We start from the raw sequence: 16,906 nt of genomic DNA, 5'->3' as shown, positions 1-16,906 counted from the left end.
GTCATCGGTGAGCACTGGGGATGTCTGTGATTGGATGAAGAGGCTGAGTGAATCATACAGTAATAGGGACAATGACATGTACTAAATGGCATCTGGGCCGAGAGCTCCCTTTCTCTTTCATTTTTGTTCTTTTAGTTCCTTTCGCTCCAGCCAGCATTTTCATTGAGAGAAGCAGGTGTTCTTATAATTCAGTGCATTTCTGCGTGAACTACACTAAGGTGCATGATACACTGATAATGATGATAATTTTTTAAGCTGTGTTGCCGAGCAACAGTAGGAAATATTGCTTTAAATGGTCAATCAGGTGAGAGACAGGGCCCAATACTGATCTAAATTATCCGTATAGAATTATCCAGTTACCCATATCCAAGCAACAAGCTCAAAAAGTTGCCCATTGCATCATCAGCCTAACAGGTGTTTTCAAAAGAACTCCTTATTTATATGATTTATTGTGGTCTTCTTGGAAAAGATTCACATAGAATTAGTGTCAAGCGTCTGTAGTACCTGATCTCATAGGCTATCTCCTTCTCGTACTTCTTCTTGTTGCGAGCACGGCAGCAGCAGAAGAGGAGGAGGGCGAGAAGAATGAGAACCAGCAGAATGCAGATAACGACACCTGCGATGACGCCGGCTGTGTTAGGGGCTGCAAAGGGCCAGAGAGAGAGATACTTTGAGATAAACGAGTTTAGAGTTTAATGCATTATCCATGAGTCCATTCACAACATCAATGTAATCACACAATGAGAGAGAGACATAGATGCAACACCTTAGATAATGGCTGAAATTCAGACTTTGCCATTTTAAAATGTTAAAAGAGGAATATGCAGACTTATTGAGACTCACGTTGTGTGACATTGACCTCCACCAAACACTCTTCTGTTCCAACACGGTTTTTAGCGATGCATTTGTATGTTCCTGAAGCTGCCTCAGTCGCGTTCCTCAGACTCATGGTGCCTCCGACCGGATCTGTGCACAGCAGCAGACATCTGACAGTTATGACAGATTATCAAAATTGTAAAAAAAAAAAAATGTCAAGGTACATGAGTCAAGGAACTTACCCAGCACTGCCAGGGGCGGTAGCAGTTTATTGCCTGTGGTTCTTTCCCAAATGTACTGCAGTGGTTGTGTGCCCTCCACAGAACTACACCTCAACACCATATCTTTCCCTGCATAAGTCTGACCTTCAGCATAACATCTGGGCTTAGAGGGGCGCACTGTGGGAGAGGAAACGGGAAGATGAGATCAATGGGGGAAAAAAAAAAAAAAAAAAAAAAAAGAGTTTAAAACTACTAAAAGGCCCAGCAGTATCATGTATAAATGCTACATTTGTGCTATTCCAATTTGCAGACTTATCAGTCACCAATAATAATTGTTCAAATCACATGGTGAAATTAACGGTTCATGAATAACATTTCAATAATATTTTATTAATCATTAGTAGTATTAAGAACATAAATTAAAGAAACACTCAAAGGCATAAAACTAATACAGGATATCATGCTAAAGATTTCTGAACACTTCTGTACAAAGTGTATACTGTCTTGTGCAAATGAAACTACATAGTACATATGAGTACATAAAAGGTTTATGTACGATACCACCACTTTAGACTATCTCAATGAGGAAAATATCATTCCACTCCGACCAGCTAAAAAGCTCAAATATCATCTCCCATCTCGCACATGGTGCATCACGGACATAAAGGACAAGTCCCCGGGGCCCTTCTTTCACACTCCACCCATATTCGTTCTCACTGCATCATAACTAATCACAGCATAGGAAGCCATGATCACAGTAATGGATACAGCTGCTGCTATTACAGGTGCTGTCAATCAACTTAATTAAAATCAGAGCGCAGTGGGTGTCAACATTCTTTGAGATAAGAGAGCGAACAAAAGCAGAATAAGAGGGTGGGAAAGTGGCTGGGTATTTTAAGATAGACAGCATGTGTTTTCTAAAGAGATGTGCATTAAAAACAGCAGGGAAAGTGGGTGAAATCTATGTATATAAGCAAAGGAGGGAGGGATATAGATGTGGAAAGATAGTGAGGGATTGAATGGGGGGAGGACGGAGAACATAGGGAGCTCTGTGTAGAAACCAAAGCTTGCACAAACAGAACCCCTCCTCGCTTGGCAGGAGATGACACAAGAATTCAAAGACAAACAAAACTTCAAATTAAAACCAGATACAGAGCCCCACGTAAGAAGGGCAAAGAGACAGAATAAGAGTGAGAGAGTCGAATAAAGAATAAAGATACAGAGGGCAAGACAGACAGAAGAATGTCAATAGTTGCTCTCTGCGATTCCTCCCAACCTTGGGCAGGGTGTTGGCATTTGAATCTCCATCGACATCATCGTTTGATAATAGAAGCTGTAAAAACAGATCTCTGGGGCTGCTGGGACAGAGGCTTAGAGACGTGAGGATTAACAGCAGGAAGGACTGAACAGCAATTTAATAGGATGAGGGGTCAGAGCACAGCAGCTTCCTCTGACGGAGAAATTAAATGTGTGGCGATGGACAGGTGGGCGTGAGAAATCAAGGTGTAGACTGACTAATGCACATGCTTAAACCAAACCCCCAAACTGACCGTTACTTCGAGAAAAACTGTTGGCTATTATTAATATTATTAGACATTTTCTATAAGATGAAGTTGCTTTACAGCTTAGCAGTGTGACCAAGGCATGTCGGTATTCTGAGGTGATCACACTTGACTGGTCATATAAAGGCGAGAAGAAAAGCAAGAACGAAAAAGTCAAACTGCCCGATGCAACTACAGACGCATAAAGGCGTGAAAAGTAAAAGGTCAGGCATTTTTATTTTCTGCTGTCTGGGAAAAGATGAATTTACTTTTTCCACCTAATCTTGAAAAAGTACTGATGGCATCAACAATATGCAGACAGCTTCATTCAGTCTGTGAAAAATTTGAGATGTGTTTAACATTTTAAAACATTCCAATGTTTAAAAAATAAATTACTGGGACAATAAACGCATAATAAACTTGCTATTTTGAAGAATTTCCAATAGAAATTCAGGAAAAAGTAAGAATTCTGAGTAAGTAGTAAGAAAACTGAAATTGTACTAACTGCTAAACTGTAACAAATTGTATACATAAATGTGATTAGGTTATAATCAGTATAAAAAAAAAAGCTAAAATGACAAGTAAATGCAAAAAATAAATAGAACTATTAAAAAAATACATTAAAAACCTAGGAAAGACAATACACACATAAAAAATAAAATTACAAAAATAAAAGCCAATTCAAAATATACACAAAAAGAATAACAGTATAATACTATAAAGGGTTTGCAGGCATCTGCTCTATAGTTTAACTACAAGCATAAACTGTCCCTAACCTACATAAAGTTGTCTGGTATAGAACACATTTGCTCTGTGTTTCTCCGTTTCTGCATCACTAGAGCAGAGCAGTGTCTCTCCGAGGTGGCAATGTAGCACATGCACAGCCCCTTCAAGTGAATGCCCTTGGACTGCTATCTCTGATGGAGACGCGTTTAGTAAGGAACACACGCACGCAGCCAGACAGCATCTGCTCTGAATGCAGGTACAGAGTCCCCGCGGTCATCAGCGATAGGATGAGGGTGGACAATGAAGGGAACAGGCAAAGAGAGAACAGCTGCATTCATCAACTGCTGAGAGCACAACCAATCTGTGTCCTTCCATCTGTCTTACTGTGGTCCACCTCCAATCACTGGGTCGGCTCTTGCCAAACAGTCCTTGACTTTAATAAATTAGTGGACTTTAAGTCCAATAAAGTCTTTTGCCTAACCAATCGCTGGTTCATGAACTGACACTGATCAATCTACCACTCTCACTACTTTGTCTTTGGTCAATACCACTGAACTACAAAGATTCTGATACTAAAACAAAACAAACAAAAATTGAACACTTAAATAAAAAGGTAACTAATATAAAATACACTTATTTGATCAAAAATACAGTAAAACAGTATTATTGTTACAAATTATTACAATTTAAAATAACCTCTGAAATCAGCAGTATTCTGAATTGATTTCAATGTTGCAGAAAGTTTTACAAAATCTTATGATCTTAAATCATAATAAATAAAATTTTCAGCTACCAACATATTAGCACACCAAGCAGATCACTTGGTGGATGGCCCATTTAATACTGGATTTCACCTCTACTGAAATTTTTTTCCTGTTCCTTTTTCCTGTTCTTTTAATGTTAATCTTACAGCTATTGCTATTCATGCATCAGCAATGCAAATACACATCTCGGTTGTGCGGTTACAGAGTTTCGGAAAGTGACGTCACAGTCATAATGTTTGGAGAGTTGCTTCTGATGGCCTTGTTTGGCGTGTATGTTTGCCTAGGGCGTGTCTGTGTTGGCACTAGTCAACACAACAAGGAACAGGTGATATTTCACACACGAAGCAGCGCTAATGTCACACTTGCTGTTGACATCGATCAATGTAGACCTTGAAAGGCATGTCAGAGGGCCTGTGAAATCAAACTATTGTGCATTTAAGGTCCAGACCAATACATTGTTACTAAAGGACTTTCTCTTAAGTTTTATAGCTCACTTTTACAGAAGAAAATAAAATAAAATTAAATAAAATAAATGGAGTGTGTTTCTTGGCTTCTATACAAAGTCTTTGTATAGACAGGGTTGGAGATTAGATAGAGATAAGCTTGTAAATTCCACTTTTTCCACTCACCCATGACAGTTAAGAGGAATTTCCTGCTGCTGATACCAGGAACCTTCTTCACCTTGCACTGATAGGTTCCCGTGTCTGTGGCTTTCAGGCCCATGATGTTCATGGAGGCATCACCGTTTTTAGGGTCAGGGGAGTTGAAGTGAACTCTTCCTTTAAGAGGGTCATAGTAGTGTTCAAAAGCCCTGTCACCCGAGTACACAATCACCTGTGGGAAGGAATGAGAGATGACAAAACAACAAGAGAATCATGTTTTAGTAAACGAAACTCATGTATTGGTGAAATGTTACTCAACATTGCACTTTTTCCCACCAGCATTTGTTAAACTGAAATGTATGCATCAGTGAGCAGTCAAACTAAAGATCACATTTAGATTAAAGCCTAATTTTTCTGCTTTAGAAAATCAGTTGAACAACAACAACAACAAATACAGTGCTCTTTCAATGTCCTTCAGCACAAGTTAATTATTTGCCTTTTCAATGCTACAACCTAAAACAGTAGTATTCTTGTAAGGCTACTTGTAAGACCTTGTGTCACCAGATGACTTATTTTAAATGAGATGGTCATCAGTACATGATTCTCTCTCAAAATGCAAATTTTTTTAAAGGGATAGTGCAGGTCTGTTTCTGGTTAAAAGACGCACGCGCTTAGTACAAACACAGCTAACGACATACAGACGCTTGTCACCCATGGAGGGAAAATATGGGATCCATTTAACAGACCCCATCCCCACTACTTCATTTCCATGACGACGGAGGGGCTATGGCCTCCCGTGGCGTCTTGCTTCCTGCGCAGCAGTCCTGAGAACGCACCTCAGGGCAATGGAGCAAGAGCTTGGAGACACTTAGAATCCTAATGAATGTATCAGACAATATTCAGGAGACGGGAGAAGGAAAGAGAGGGAAAAAAAAAAAATAAAAATGATGGGGGCAAAGCAAGATCTCTCCCTCATTCTTATTCTTGCATCCAAACATCTGCAGAATCTAACAGCATCTTGTTCAAATTACCACTTAGTAAGCAGGCCTAATCCATGCCACCTGGAGTCTGCCAACAGGATTTCAAGGAAACAGACAACAATGTCTATAAATCACTCCATGTCCAACATAATAACTGCAATGTAATAAAAAAGGGATAAAAAAAAAAAAAAAAAAAAAAAGGACAACTGCCTAAAGCAACACACAGGCACTATAACATACGTCAATTCCAAAAGTCTAAAAGTCTGCACAAGGCAGAGAACACAAGATACAAAATTAAAATCAGAAACAACTGATCCAAATTCCGGTCATACATGTTTTTTTTTAATCTGTAAAACTTAATGTTACAACACAGAAGAAAAGATATGCTATTTTTGTTCACGACTTTGTACACTAACAATAGTTGGTCTTCACTACGGATGGGGTCAGTTTCACCGTCATCTACAAGTCAAGGACACAGTGTGTTAAAATCAAAGTGTGCATATGTTTACTTGTGCATCTTGTTTACACCTGAGTGTGTATGAACATGCCTTTAGGTATGTGCACTTCCTCCAGGGCCACATCAGGCTTGTTTGAAATGCAAAGTAGCACTGAGTCACCTGTGTTGGAGATCAGTCTGCTTTACAGCCCAGGCAGTTTCTGTAGGCCTGCCTGTCTACATCAGTGTCTAACCTCACTGCACAAACACAGATGCTGCTCTGACCCACAGTATCTGCTACTGGAAACTAGAGCATGCCAACTATCCCAGCCTTTATATTAATACAGTACTAAAAAGTACCTTATTTAACTTCTTTAAATGCATATTCCTGGTCCAACAAAAATTTGCTTGTAATCTGTATTTACAAATGCAGTGGCTTGCCAGTTGCCATTTTTCTCAAATATCTTTAAATTTTATAGATTCTAGTTAACTAAAATGTTATTTATGCACTATGTGTAAGCATTTTTTTTTTACAGTTGCAGATGGTTAAAACATACATGGTAAATTATGTTTAATTAAATTATTCAAATGAACTAAACACCTTCTTCTTGGACTCACATATACAGATGAAGTCAAAACTCACATTTTCCAGTCTATGCCAAAACAGCAACTGGGGTCATACAAAACTATTTTCTTTTTTATATGTAAAAAAGCAATGAGAAAATCACTGCATGATTACTTCTATTTTCTAAATAATCCTTTTGTTTTGCATTTGCCATTGTCACTCTCAGACTCAAATCACAGCATGGCATTGCCTATTGTGCAATTGCAGGTGCAGTGTAAGAGATTATGGAGCCACAATGCATATACAGTGAGCGTCAACCCCAATTCCCATCCATTCTTCAATATAATGCTAACACTAATGACCAATGCAGTTTGGTATGGAATTCGTCAACTTGTCAACAGCGTCTCACAAACAAGAGAATCATTCATGCTTCACTGTGTCCCAAAGACCTTCACAATGAATACAATCATTGGAAATTAGGTTCTGCATTCAAGGTTGAATCATTGTTTCAGTCCTTGCACTCAAAAAAATGAATAAATAAAAAAAGAGAACTGTTGTTGAATACAGGAGAAAAATGTATTTTCCTTCAAAAGGAAACCTTGTGTGTTTGTGTATAGTGTCAAGCCCTCTTTAATTTTGGATCATATGGGAGATGAAAAAGAAGGGACGTCTAAGATCAACACTGACAAGTCAGTTGCTCTTTGTTTATAACTCCTAACTCCTTTCATTTTTTTCTCTCATTTAGTAGCTTTTCAAGGCCAATCAGTGAAGGAAGAATTAAAAAAATTTAAAACAGTTACCCTGGTTAATATATTTGTGGAAACCATGATGCATTTTATTTCATGATTATTTGATAAATAATAAATAATAAATAATTGATAAATTTTCACTGCTATGCTGATGATACTCAGCTCTATATTTCAGCGCAGCCTGGTGATACACACCAAATTGAGAATCTAACAGAATGCATAGTCGATATAAAAAGCTGGATGATGAGTAACTTCTTAATGTTAAATTCTGAAAAAACAGAGGTGCTAATAATTGGACCTAAAAACCCCACATATAATAATCTAGAACACAGCCTATCACTTGATGGCTGCTCTGTTAATTCTTCATCATCAGTTAGGAACCTAGGTGTGCTGTTTGACCGCAATCTTTCCTTTGAAAATCATGTTTCTAGCATCTGTAAAACTGCGTTTTTCCATCTTAAAAATATATCTAAATTACGACCTATGCTTTCAACCTCTAATGCAGAAATATTAATTCATGCGTTTATGACCTCAAGGTTAGATTATTGCAATGCTTTATTGGGTGGTTGTTCTGCACGCTTATAAACAAACTTCAGCTAGTCCAAAACGCAGCAGCCAGAGTCCTTACTAGAACTAGGAAGTATGATCACATTAGCCCAGTTCTGTCAACACTGCACTGGCTCCTATCAAACATCGAATAGATTTTAAAATCCTATTAATTACCTATAAAGCCCTGAATGGTTTAGCTCCTCAATACTTGAGCGAGCTCTTATCACATTATAGTCCTGCACCGTCCGCTGCGTTCTCAAAACTCTGGCCATTTGATAATACCTAGAATATCAAAATCAACTGCGGGCGGCAGATCATTTTCCTATCTAGCACCTAAACTCTGGAACAATCTCCCTAACTCTGTTCGGGAAGCAGACACACTCTGCCAGTATAAATCTAGATTAAAGACACATCTTTTTAACTTAGCCTACACATAACACACCAACACACCTTTTATTATTCAAATCCGTTAAAGGATTTTTAGGCTGCATTACTTAGATTTGCTGGAACCGGGAACACTACTCCTAAAATACGATGTACTTGTGACATCGTAAAAAGAATGGCATCTACGCTAATATTAGTCCTGTTTCTTTCTCAATCTGTTTTCACAGTTTGTATCCAGACTAGATGGTGGATCAGCACCCAGAGATTATGTTCATCAGAGACCAGAAAACCTAGATGCGCCCGTCGACAGATCACCAGATCCTGATGCACACACGCACACACTAAGTCATTTACACTATCTGACACAGCTGCGTTTAAAATTGAACTGGAGGTTAAGTGCTGGGCGTCCGGTCAGAGGAGAACTGACCCCAACTGAGTCTGGTTTCTCCCAAGGTTTTTTTTTCTCCATTCTATATGCATGGGGTTTTGTTTCCTTGCCGCTGTCGCCTCTGGCTTGCTTGGTTGGGGACACTTAACTTCTAGTGACTATCGTTGAATTGACTACAGAGACCGTCTCTGCATTTAATAAGAAATTGGTCACTCTCGTCACTATATATCCCTGTCATTATACTGTACAGTGCTTTGATGCAACCTGTGTTGTTAAAAGCGCTATATAAATAAAAATGATTGATTGATTGATTGATTGATAAACAGAAAATGTATATTGTTACAAATATTTGCATTTAAATCTATACATGTCTTTATTGTGACTTATGTATATTAACCCATCTCTTATGTATAGAGTTGTTGATCAGAATTGAATCATACAAAAAAAAAAAAATCAAATATATTTTAGAGCTACCAATAACTATGTAGCTAGATACTGTAAAAATAGTTACCAAATCAAGAGCATAAAGCTGTGGGGAAAAAAAAGCATAAAGAACTGGGGCACAATAAATGTTAGGAATTTCTCCCAAAACACATACACAAAAATTGAAGTAGCCCATATCCAACCTTCAACTTCTTATAAACCATTAAAAACAATGAAGTGGGTCAAAGACAAATTTCATGTCCTGGGGCTAAGCCTGGCAGAACAGAGGGGGAAAGAGTGCAGGTCTACACCCATGAGGACGACCCAGCAAACAGCAAACTGAGCAATTGAGGGGAACAGAAATGTGAGGAGAAAGGGAGAACGATAAAAATAGAATGAAAAATTAGGTGTAGAACGACAGAAGAAATGAAGGAGCTTCGAAAAGAAAAAAGATGGAGTAGAGAGAGAGCATGTGTTTGAGAGAGAGATAGGAAGAAAGGTGCAAGGATACCAAAGAGAGATCGACCATTGAGGGCTCCTGACCCAATTCTGTCCCCAGCTAAATGCATAATCTCTAGAGAGAAAGAGTATGAGGTAATCTCTGCATGCAGGGGTTGCAGCAGACAAGCACACATATATTTGGCCCGTTTACTCTACCTGCAAGTCCAGTGTTGGGGCAAAACTCAGCCTTTTGTAAGAAGTGAGAGGCACTTTATGGTATATATTACAGAGACAGTATCATTGCGGACACAGGAATTGCAAGCTCTTAGAAACATACACCCAAAACATCGATAACTATCAGTCAATCAACTAACTTGCCAAATCCAATAAAATTAAAATCCACATCCATGTGACAAAAGCTAGACTCTTAAATGTAAAGTCACACACACATCCATCCAGGGAGCAATTGTGGAGGACTAAAACGCGACACATTCAATGTGGTGTGCTGCGTTTCCCTCTGACAGATGTGGAGCCCACAAACCGGCACCTGCTCACTGCAGATCAAAGCAGGTAGAATGTATAATGGAAGGTCAACCTTCTAGGACATTCACACATAAATACCTCCAATACTTGACTTCTAAACAGATCTTAAATGGGATGCTCACTAAATATTGACGTTTATCAAACTGTAAAAAATCCTAGCCAAAAATACTTTTATAAATTAATGACCAAAAAAATATAAATAAATAAATAAATAATATATATATATATATATATATAATATAAATACAATAAATATAACTATAGTTATATTTGTGTAACAAAAAATCTGATAAATTATTTGAAAAAGCTTTATTTTTAATTAAATTAGAACACTTAACATTTTTTTAGAAATTAAGAATGAAATATTATTGTTAAAAATCAATGAAACTTTTCATTTTAATACAAGACCATAGCAAACAGCCAGTTTATAAGAGCTTCTAATTACAAGTTTGAGCATAAGATTTTGCATTGCCAATTGACCTATTAGTAAGCCCCGCCCTCCCTTAGTTACTGTTGCTCCTCAGACAAACAAACAGAGTTGCTCTTGCTGTTTAAAAACCTCCATTGATGTTTTTGCACAATTTTGGGCACAGAATGCCACCAAATGGCAATTATATTTTATAAATCCTTCAGTGGAATATATTTAAAATAAAATATATATAATATTTAAATTAAAAATCATCACAATCACAGATGACAACATGAAGAATCAACACTGTTCATGTATCGCAGGGTACGATTAAATTAACGTACATTTAACCAGTGAAGAGACAGTAAAATGTAGACCTTCGTTTAAATGTTTTTGACCTACACTGTCCAAAATATGAGAACAGTCATATATTAGCTATCATGGAATCACTAGCTTTAAATGTTAGCTAGTTTTAGCCAGACACACTGTGCTAAAGCACAAGATGAGCGTATAACAATCAGAAAATTAACATTCTTGTCTTCATTTGGATTTGGGGTTGAATGCTTAGGGACATATTTGTTCTGCTTTGTTTGTATTCAGGAAATGAAGTAAAATAATAATCTCAGAATATCTTGAGTCCGTGTTACAAGTATCACAGGCACATTATTTTTATAGCATAAACACCATCGACTGGCATGAGCTTCATATCTTCCATTTGTTTCTCTACGGCAACGAAACCTAAAAAGAGATTGATACTTGACTGCCATTGGCTGATCTGCGTTCAAGAGTAGGGGCTTACAATAGATCAACTGCATGTTTTAGTGACCTAGGCACATAGATGCCAAGACGTTGTTCGAACCTATGACATTGAAACTACCAGATTGTGAGCTGCTTGTGTGAGAACACCAAATGAAAAATCATATAGCTTGTGATTGGTTAGATTCTCATGTTGCTAGAACTCTGTGTACAAGTATGTTTGTTAATGACTGTGCAGTAGGAATGTTACTGTGCCGCTTCGCACAACAGAGGCAGTCAAACTTGTTCTGAGAGTTCGTGTTTTTACTGAAAACAAGAACTTGTGACAGGAAGAGAGGCAATGGAGCACAAGGGACAAAGTCAAACTGAACCTCCCAGAGGTTTCTGAATAATGCAGACATCAAATATGTTTTCCCCAAGCACATAAAGAGACAGTCTATTTCACAGAGACGCTAACCTTATCTCATAACCTGACACACAAGTCTACTCACCACTTTCTCTTCTTTCTGGTTGTCAGAAGGCTGCAGGCTCCACTCAATGTCCAAAGGCCCAGAATCCTCAGCAGCGAGAGTAAACTGACAGTCCAGCTTCACAGTCTCGCCACTGGCTTTCTCAATGGACGTGGGGCTAGTGGAAGTGATCTGTAGTCCACAGGCTGGGCCTGAGAAGAGCAAAAAAAAAAATTACGCTTTCAAACAGTAATGAGCATGCCATATATTATTATCCTAAATCATTTGAGCAGTCAGCTTCTTTGGTTAATGTCTGGACAGATGCTATTATAGAAGTTATAGCTAAAAGCCTGTGCAACACCGCATACTTGAGACAGTGACTGAATTCTGTGGTTTGAGAAGATCTGCACTGTGCATGACCTCATTAGAGCTGAAGATGAATGTATCGGAGATCATCTATTCTTGGAATGAACATAATTTAGTAAATGAAAACTAACAGAGCAGACAACAGTAGGGATCTGTACAGCAGATCTCAAGAATAAGTACAGACATTAGATAAACCTCAAAAAAACATCTGCCTACAGGAACACTATAATTTCCTGACAGAATCCAGACAGGCTGAAGTACAGGTTTTAAGCTCTTTTTGACTGATGATACATTGTAAAGAAATGGCTTTTACTGGTCAGGAATGACCAGCAATATGCATGTGCAATATGAAATTGAATAAATAAAGGGATAAAAATAAATAAATAGTAAATAATTGAAAACTAACAAAAGTAATACATAAAAAGCACAAAAACTTATTACAATTTTATAGATAATAGGGCTGGTTCAATTTCATGGTTCTATTCAATTTGAAAAAAACATTTAAAATGGTGGCTGTCATAAAACAATGATTTAAATCAAACTAAACATTGAGGAGAAGTAAAAATAATGAATGTGCTATATTATGGTGCATATATTTAGCAAAACGTTACTCTGACTAATGAGTATATGGTCACCGATTAGGTGTGTTTCTGACGTAAACATTACATCACATTGTTTAGCAGTTGTTATATTGGCGGTTGAATCACTGAGCGACTCCAGTGATCTGTGAATCCACATTAAAAAGCATTTATTGTTTGTTTGAATACCATAATGAAATCTGAGAATTTGCTTCATGTCAATAGTAACAAAAGCAAAAAGCTTGTGTTTTTTGGTTGCAATATGTGCTACAATGTTCCATTCATAAACTGAAAACAGGCTAGACCAGTTGATTCTTAGGATTTAAGAATATTGTTTTATAAAAATGAGAATTGATTCAATTTGAGAAACTGATATTTTTACCCAGCCCTAACAGACAGACGCCAAATAAAAGAGCAAAAAGTCATTGTAACCAAGCACTGATTACATGTGGGATGTTTCTAAACAAGTTTCGCCCTCAGATATTCACAGTGATGCATAGCTGAAACTTCAGAACAAGAAAGTCTAGTTTTTTTTTTTAAACAATTAGAAACGGGTGTAGTGCCATTCCCGTAGAGATCAGAACATTGCAGAGGGTGCCTCTGGCTACTAATCAGAGATCAGTCCCATAAGGTTCTGCTCTTTTGTCACAATCAAGGGCCTGGTTGTAGATCACCTGTTAATGTACATTTCACAACAAACAGTTGAACAAAGCTGCAGGGTGTGACACACTGTATTATATAAGAGAACCGTTTAGATGTCACACATATGACAGTGTGTGAATTTCCCTTGGGTATCCCTGCAGCCTGGATTTGTGGGTCTGAAAAATATTACAAGCGTGTACAGCACGAGGAATACTGATTCAAATGAAAAACTGCACTGCAGTCAACAAATTAATACTGTTGGCATGGGCCATTCAAAAATCCCCCATTAACAGTAATATATGCTCATTTACCCGTGATCAAAGTAATTCTTTAAACGAACGGATCCTTTGGTGACCCTGGCTGAAGGCTGCATTTCATTTAATTTTAATTAATATAGCCAGCTCTCTAGCAGAGATCAGGGCTGCGCTGAGGACATGACTTCATTCAATCACCTAGGCCTATTCTCTCCATCTGGAGCCATAAATCTGGTTCTAAAATCTTTAGTGTTGTGCTCTACTACCGTGCTAATCACAACTCCATTTTTGTTTTGATGATTTTTACTGTGATGTGACTTAAGCACAAAAAAAAAAAAAAAAAAAACTGACTTTGCTACAAATCAAAGCCATCCTTTACTGCCTCACACAATTATAATCATGCAAATTAAATAGCACATAACAGTTTGCGTATATGACGCATCGGCAATCAATACTGGACAAGCATGAATACAGAACAAGAGAGCTGAACTGAATATAAACTAAGCATGCTGTACAGAAAAATGTGATTTTCATAGCATAAGCGTCGCACACATGCATAACATGTGTTGAACAGAGCCAGTACAGATGCACTTGTGAAATGAAAATCACACATACGAAACTAAACATCAACACTGACCAGGTAATGGTCTTTTTTTTGTACATTAGAGCATCTGTAGTGACATTTCACAAATGTTGTTTCATTTTAAATGACAGTATGGAAAATGTGATTGAACTGGCCTTATATCTGTGTGCTCCTACACTACAACTGGGTAAAAACCAAAACACATTTCAAATGCATGCCGGAGGTTTGCTAACATTAACATCCTCACATCAAACTAAATGAATTAAACATGCCACAATTCATTTTTTATCATCACATGATTGGGCACCATTTAGAAGGCCACAAAAAAAAGCAGCCAAGCAATAAACCACCAAATAGCTATTGTAAAAAAAAAAAAAAAAAAAAAAAAAAAAAAAAATATTTAGAATTAAACTGACATTTATATACTGCTACCATTTCAAAATTCAAGATATGCTACAATGCAAAGCTTATGTAATCACTATAGAAATGGAAAATGCACAGTACAAGCCTGCATTAAAATATCTTAAGATAAGGGAAATAAGGGAGATATTAATCAAGAACAAATTTAGGATCTGCAGCCTTGGCAAAAACATGTAAAACTATTCTACATAAACACCACACATGGTGCCATGCTGAAGTCTGAAGTTCAAAATACACTTCTAGTCACGTGACCAAGTACTGCACTGTATCTCAAGAGCTGTATCTCAAGCGTAATGGACGCTGACCATGTAGGTCTGCAATAAGGGTGCCTAACTTCTAAGAATATCCATCTCTGCCTTGCTGTTCTTGACCTCCACCAGCTGAGCATGACACAACAAATCCTACGAGGTTTAAAAGAAAGCAATTTGACCTACTAGAATGAGGCCACAAGACCACCGCAACACTCTCTCCTCTCAGTCCCCCATTTTTATCTCCCGCCCTCTCAAACTCTCCCTCTCACATCGGTCCCGTGAGCCCCAGCCCTGCTGATTGTAGACCCCCTTTGTGGGCTTACAATAGGTAGAGAATCCTGTCTCCTGGCAACACATCCTTCTGAGAATGCCAGAGAGGGGATGAACGAAAAGGGGGAAGGTAATGCAGATAAAGAGTGAGCAATACAAACAAAAAAAGTGGGGGAGGCTGAGTGAGAGGAGAGTAATGGTTTGGTGTGGACAGAGAGCGAGAGTGAATGTAAACAAAAGACTAACAGCTATGGGGTTTACAATCAGTTTTAAATTGCAGACCACAATTACAATCATGTGAAGATCTGAGGTTGAAAAAAAATAAAGATAAACAGTTCAAAATAAAAACAACTTTAATAAGCAACCAAAAAGAAGACTAGAATAACACGCATAGGAAATTAATATTAAGGATCTTTATACAGAAATGTTACAGTAATGCCTTGACAATATATGGTCATGATTTAGTTTTCTAGGAACAGTGCAACCTATCAAAAGAACAGAAATACTAACAGTCAAATGAGGACATGCACACAGTTTCTTTAAAAGATGTTTTAATCCTAATGTGTCAATATGATTTTATCACTCATTTATTGATAAATGTCCTTCACTTGCCGTTAATCCTGTGTGTCACATTTCCATTTTCCCAAGTCAATTCCGTGATATGTGAGCCACACACAGTAAAAGAAAGGTCACTGTCATGTATATGACACAGGAGGACGATTTGGAAGGATCTTTCCGCAGTTGACTCGATCCCAGTGGTGTACGGACAAACAGAAAACGGTTAATGCATTTCAAAAGCTAACAGGATTGTTCTGCATATCAGCATGTGAAGCTGTTTTGCATCCAGTACAGCAAAGCTTGAATTGTAATTAGGTTGTCATACGAGGATGGCTGAGTACACTGTTAAATTGCAAACTGAGCACTCTCTCTCACTCACATAAACTCTTATTTCTGAAGCAGCAGTGGAGTGGGAGTTATTTTGGGCTTCCCGACAGTACAAGAAAATGACAAAGCAGAGTGTGACGGCTCTATAGAGAATCATGGCATATGTGGCACATTTTTCAGGATGGGCGGAAGGATTAATAAATGCTGATAGTTCTTATTTAAAAATACTGCAGATGCCAGCTAGTCTAAAAAAACAACAACAACAACAACAACAACAACAACAACAATTCAGTCCTCTACGTAGCATCACAATCTCTATGAATTGATTTAGCCCAAGTTTGAACTTTATAGTAAGACACCTGAAATGGTGGTGTAACAAAATTAGAAGATGAGCTTATACATTGTGTCTCAATTTAAAAAATATTTTAGATATATCTTTGTCCTCAATTAATCCATAATGATAAAAAAAAAAAAAAAAAAAAAAAAAAAAAAACACTACATCTCTAGAATTTGCACTATAGTTCACAGTGGTGCTGCTATTATTATTGTTAAATAAATTGCTCATTCATCATCTCATTTGCTATAGTATTGCATGCCATCTAATGACGCTTTAGTAACAGTCCCGTTACCAAATAACTTGAACTAAACAGGAAAGTGGTCAGTGTCTAGCAGTCAGAAACATACTGACATCCTCAAGGAACAAGAGGCAGTTTATTCATCATCTTAAGATGCATGAGCCAATGGGCCATTACTCTCATTTCTCTTAGCATCTGCTTATCATCAGCTCCCTCCTCCGCTTCTTTCCTTGCCCTTCAGACAAAGAGCTAGTGACCTTTCCTCTCCTCTCTGCTCTGCTCTGCTCCCTAACCCTGAGACAGACGCAGTAATGAATGCAGAACCATTTACATTTTTCCC

The 16,906-nt window shown here is 37.7% G+C and overlaps 1 protein-coding gene across 1 annotated transcript in view; it reads right to left on the bottom strand.

The window, feature by feature from the left end:
* Positions 1-16,906, bottom strand: part of cxadr (CXADR Ig-like cell adhesion molecule) — a 35,756-nt gene that overhangs the window by 3,540 nt on the left and 15,310 nt on the right. The window contains exons 2-6 of the mRNA XM_043250434.1: positions 11,785-11,954; positions 4,698-4,902; positions 1,059-1,214; positions 844-966; positions 505-643 (exon numbers count right to left, since the gene is read on the bottom strand). Of these exons, the coding sequence (XP_043106369.1) occupies positions 505-643; positions 844-966; positions 1,059-1,214; positions 4,698-4,902; positions 11,785-11,954 (793 nt within the window). The remainder of the gene's footprint in view (positions 1-504; positions 644-843; positions 967-1,058; positions 1,215-4,697; positions 4,903-11,784; positions 11,955-16,906) is intronic.

The sequence above is a fragment of the Puntigrus tetrazona genome, chromosome 10, assembly GCF_018831695.1.
Source record: "Puntigrus tetrazona isolate hp1 chromosome 10, ASM1883169v1, whole genome shotgun sequence".
Lineage (NCBI taxonomy): Eukaryota > Metazoa > Chordata > Actinopteri > Cypriniformes > Cyprinidae > Puntigrus > Puntigrus tetrazona.
The sequence above is the reverse complement of the archived record's forward strand: the minus strand, read 5'-3'. Positions and strand labels throughout refer to the sequence as shown.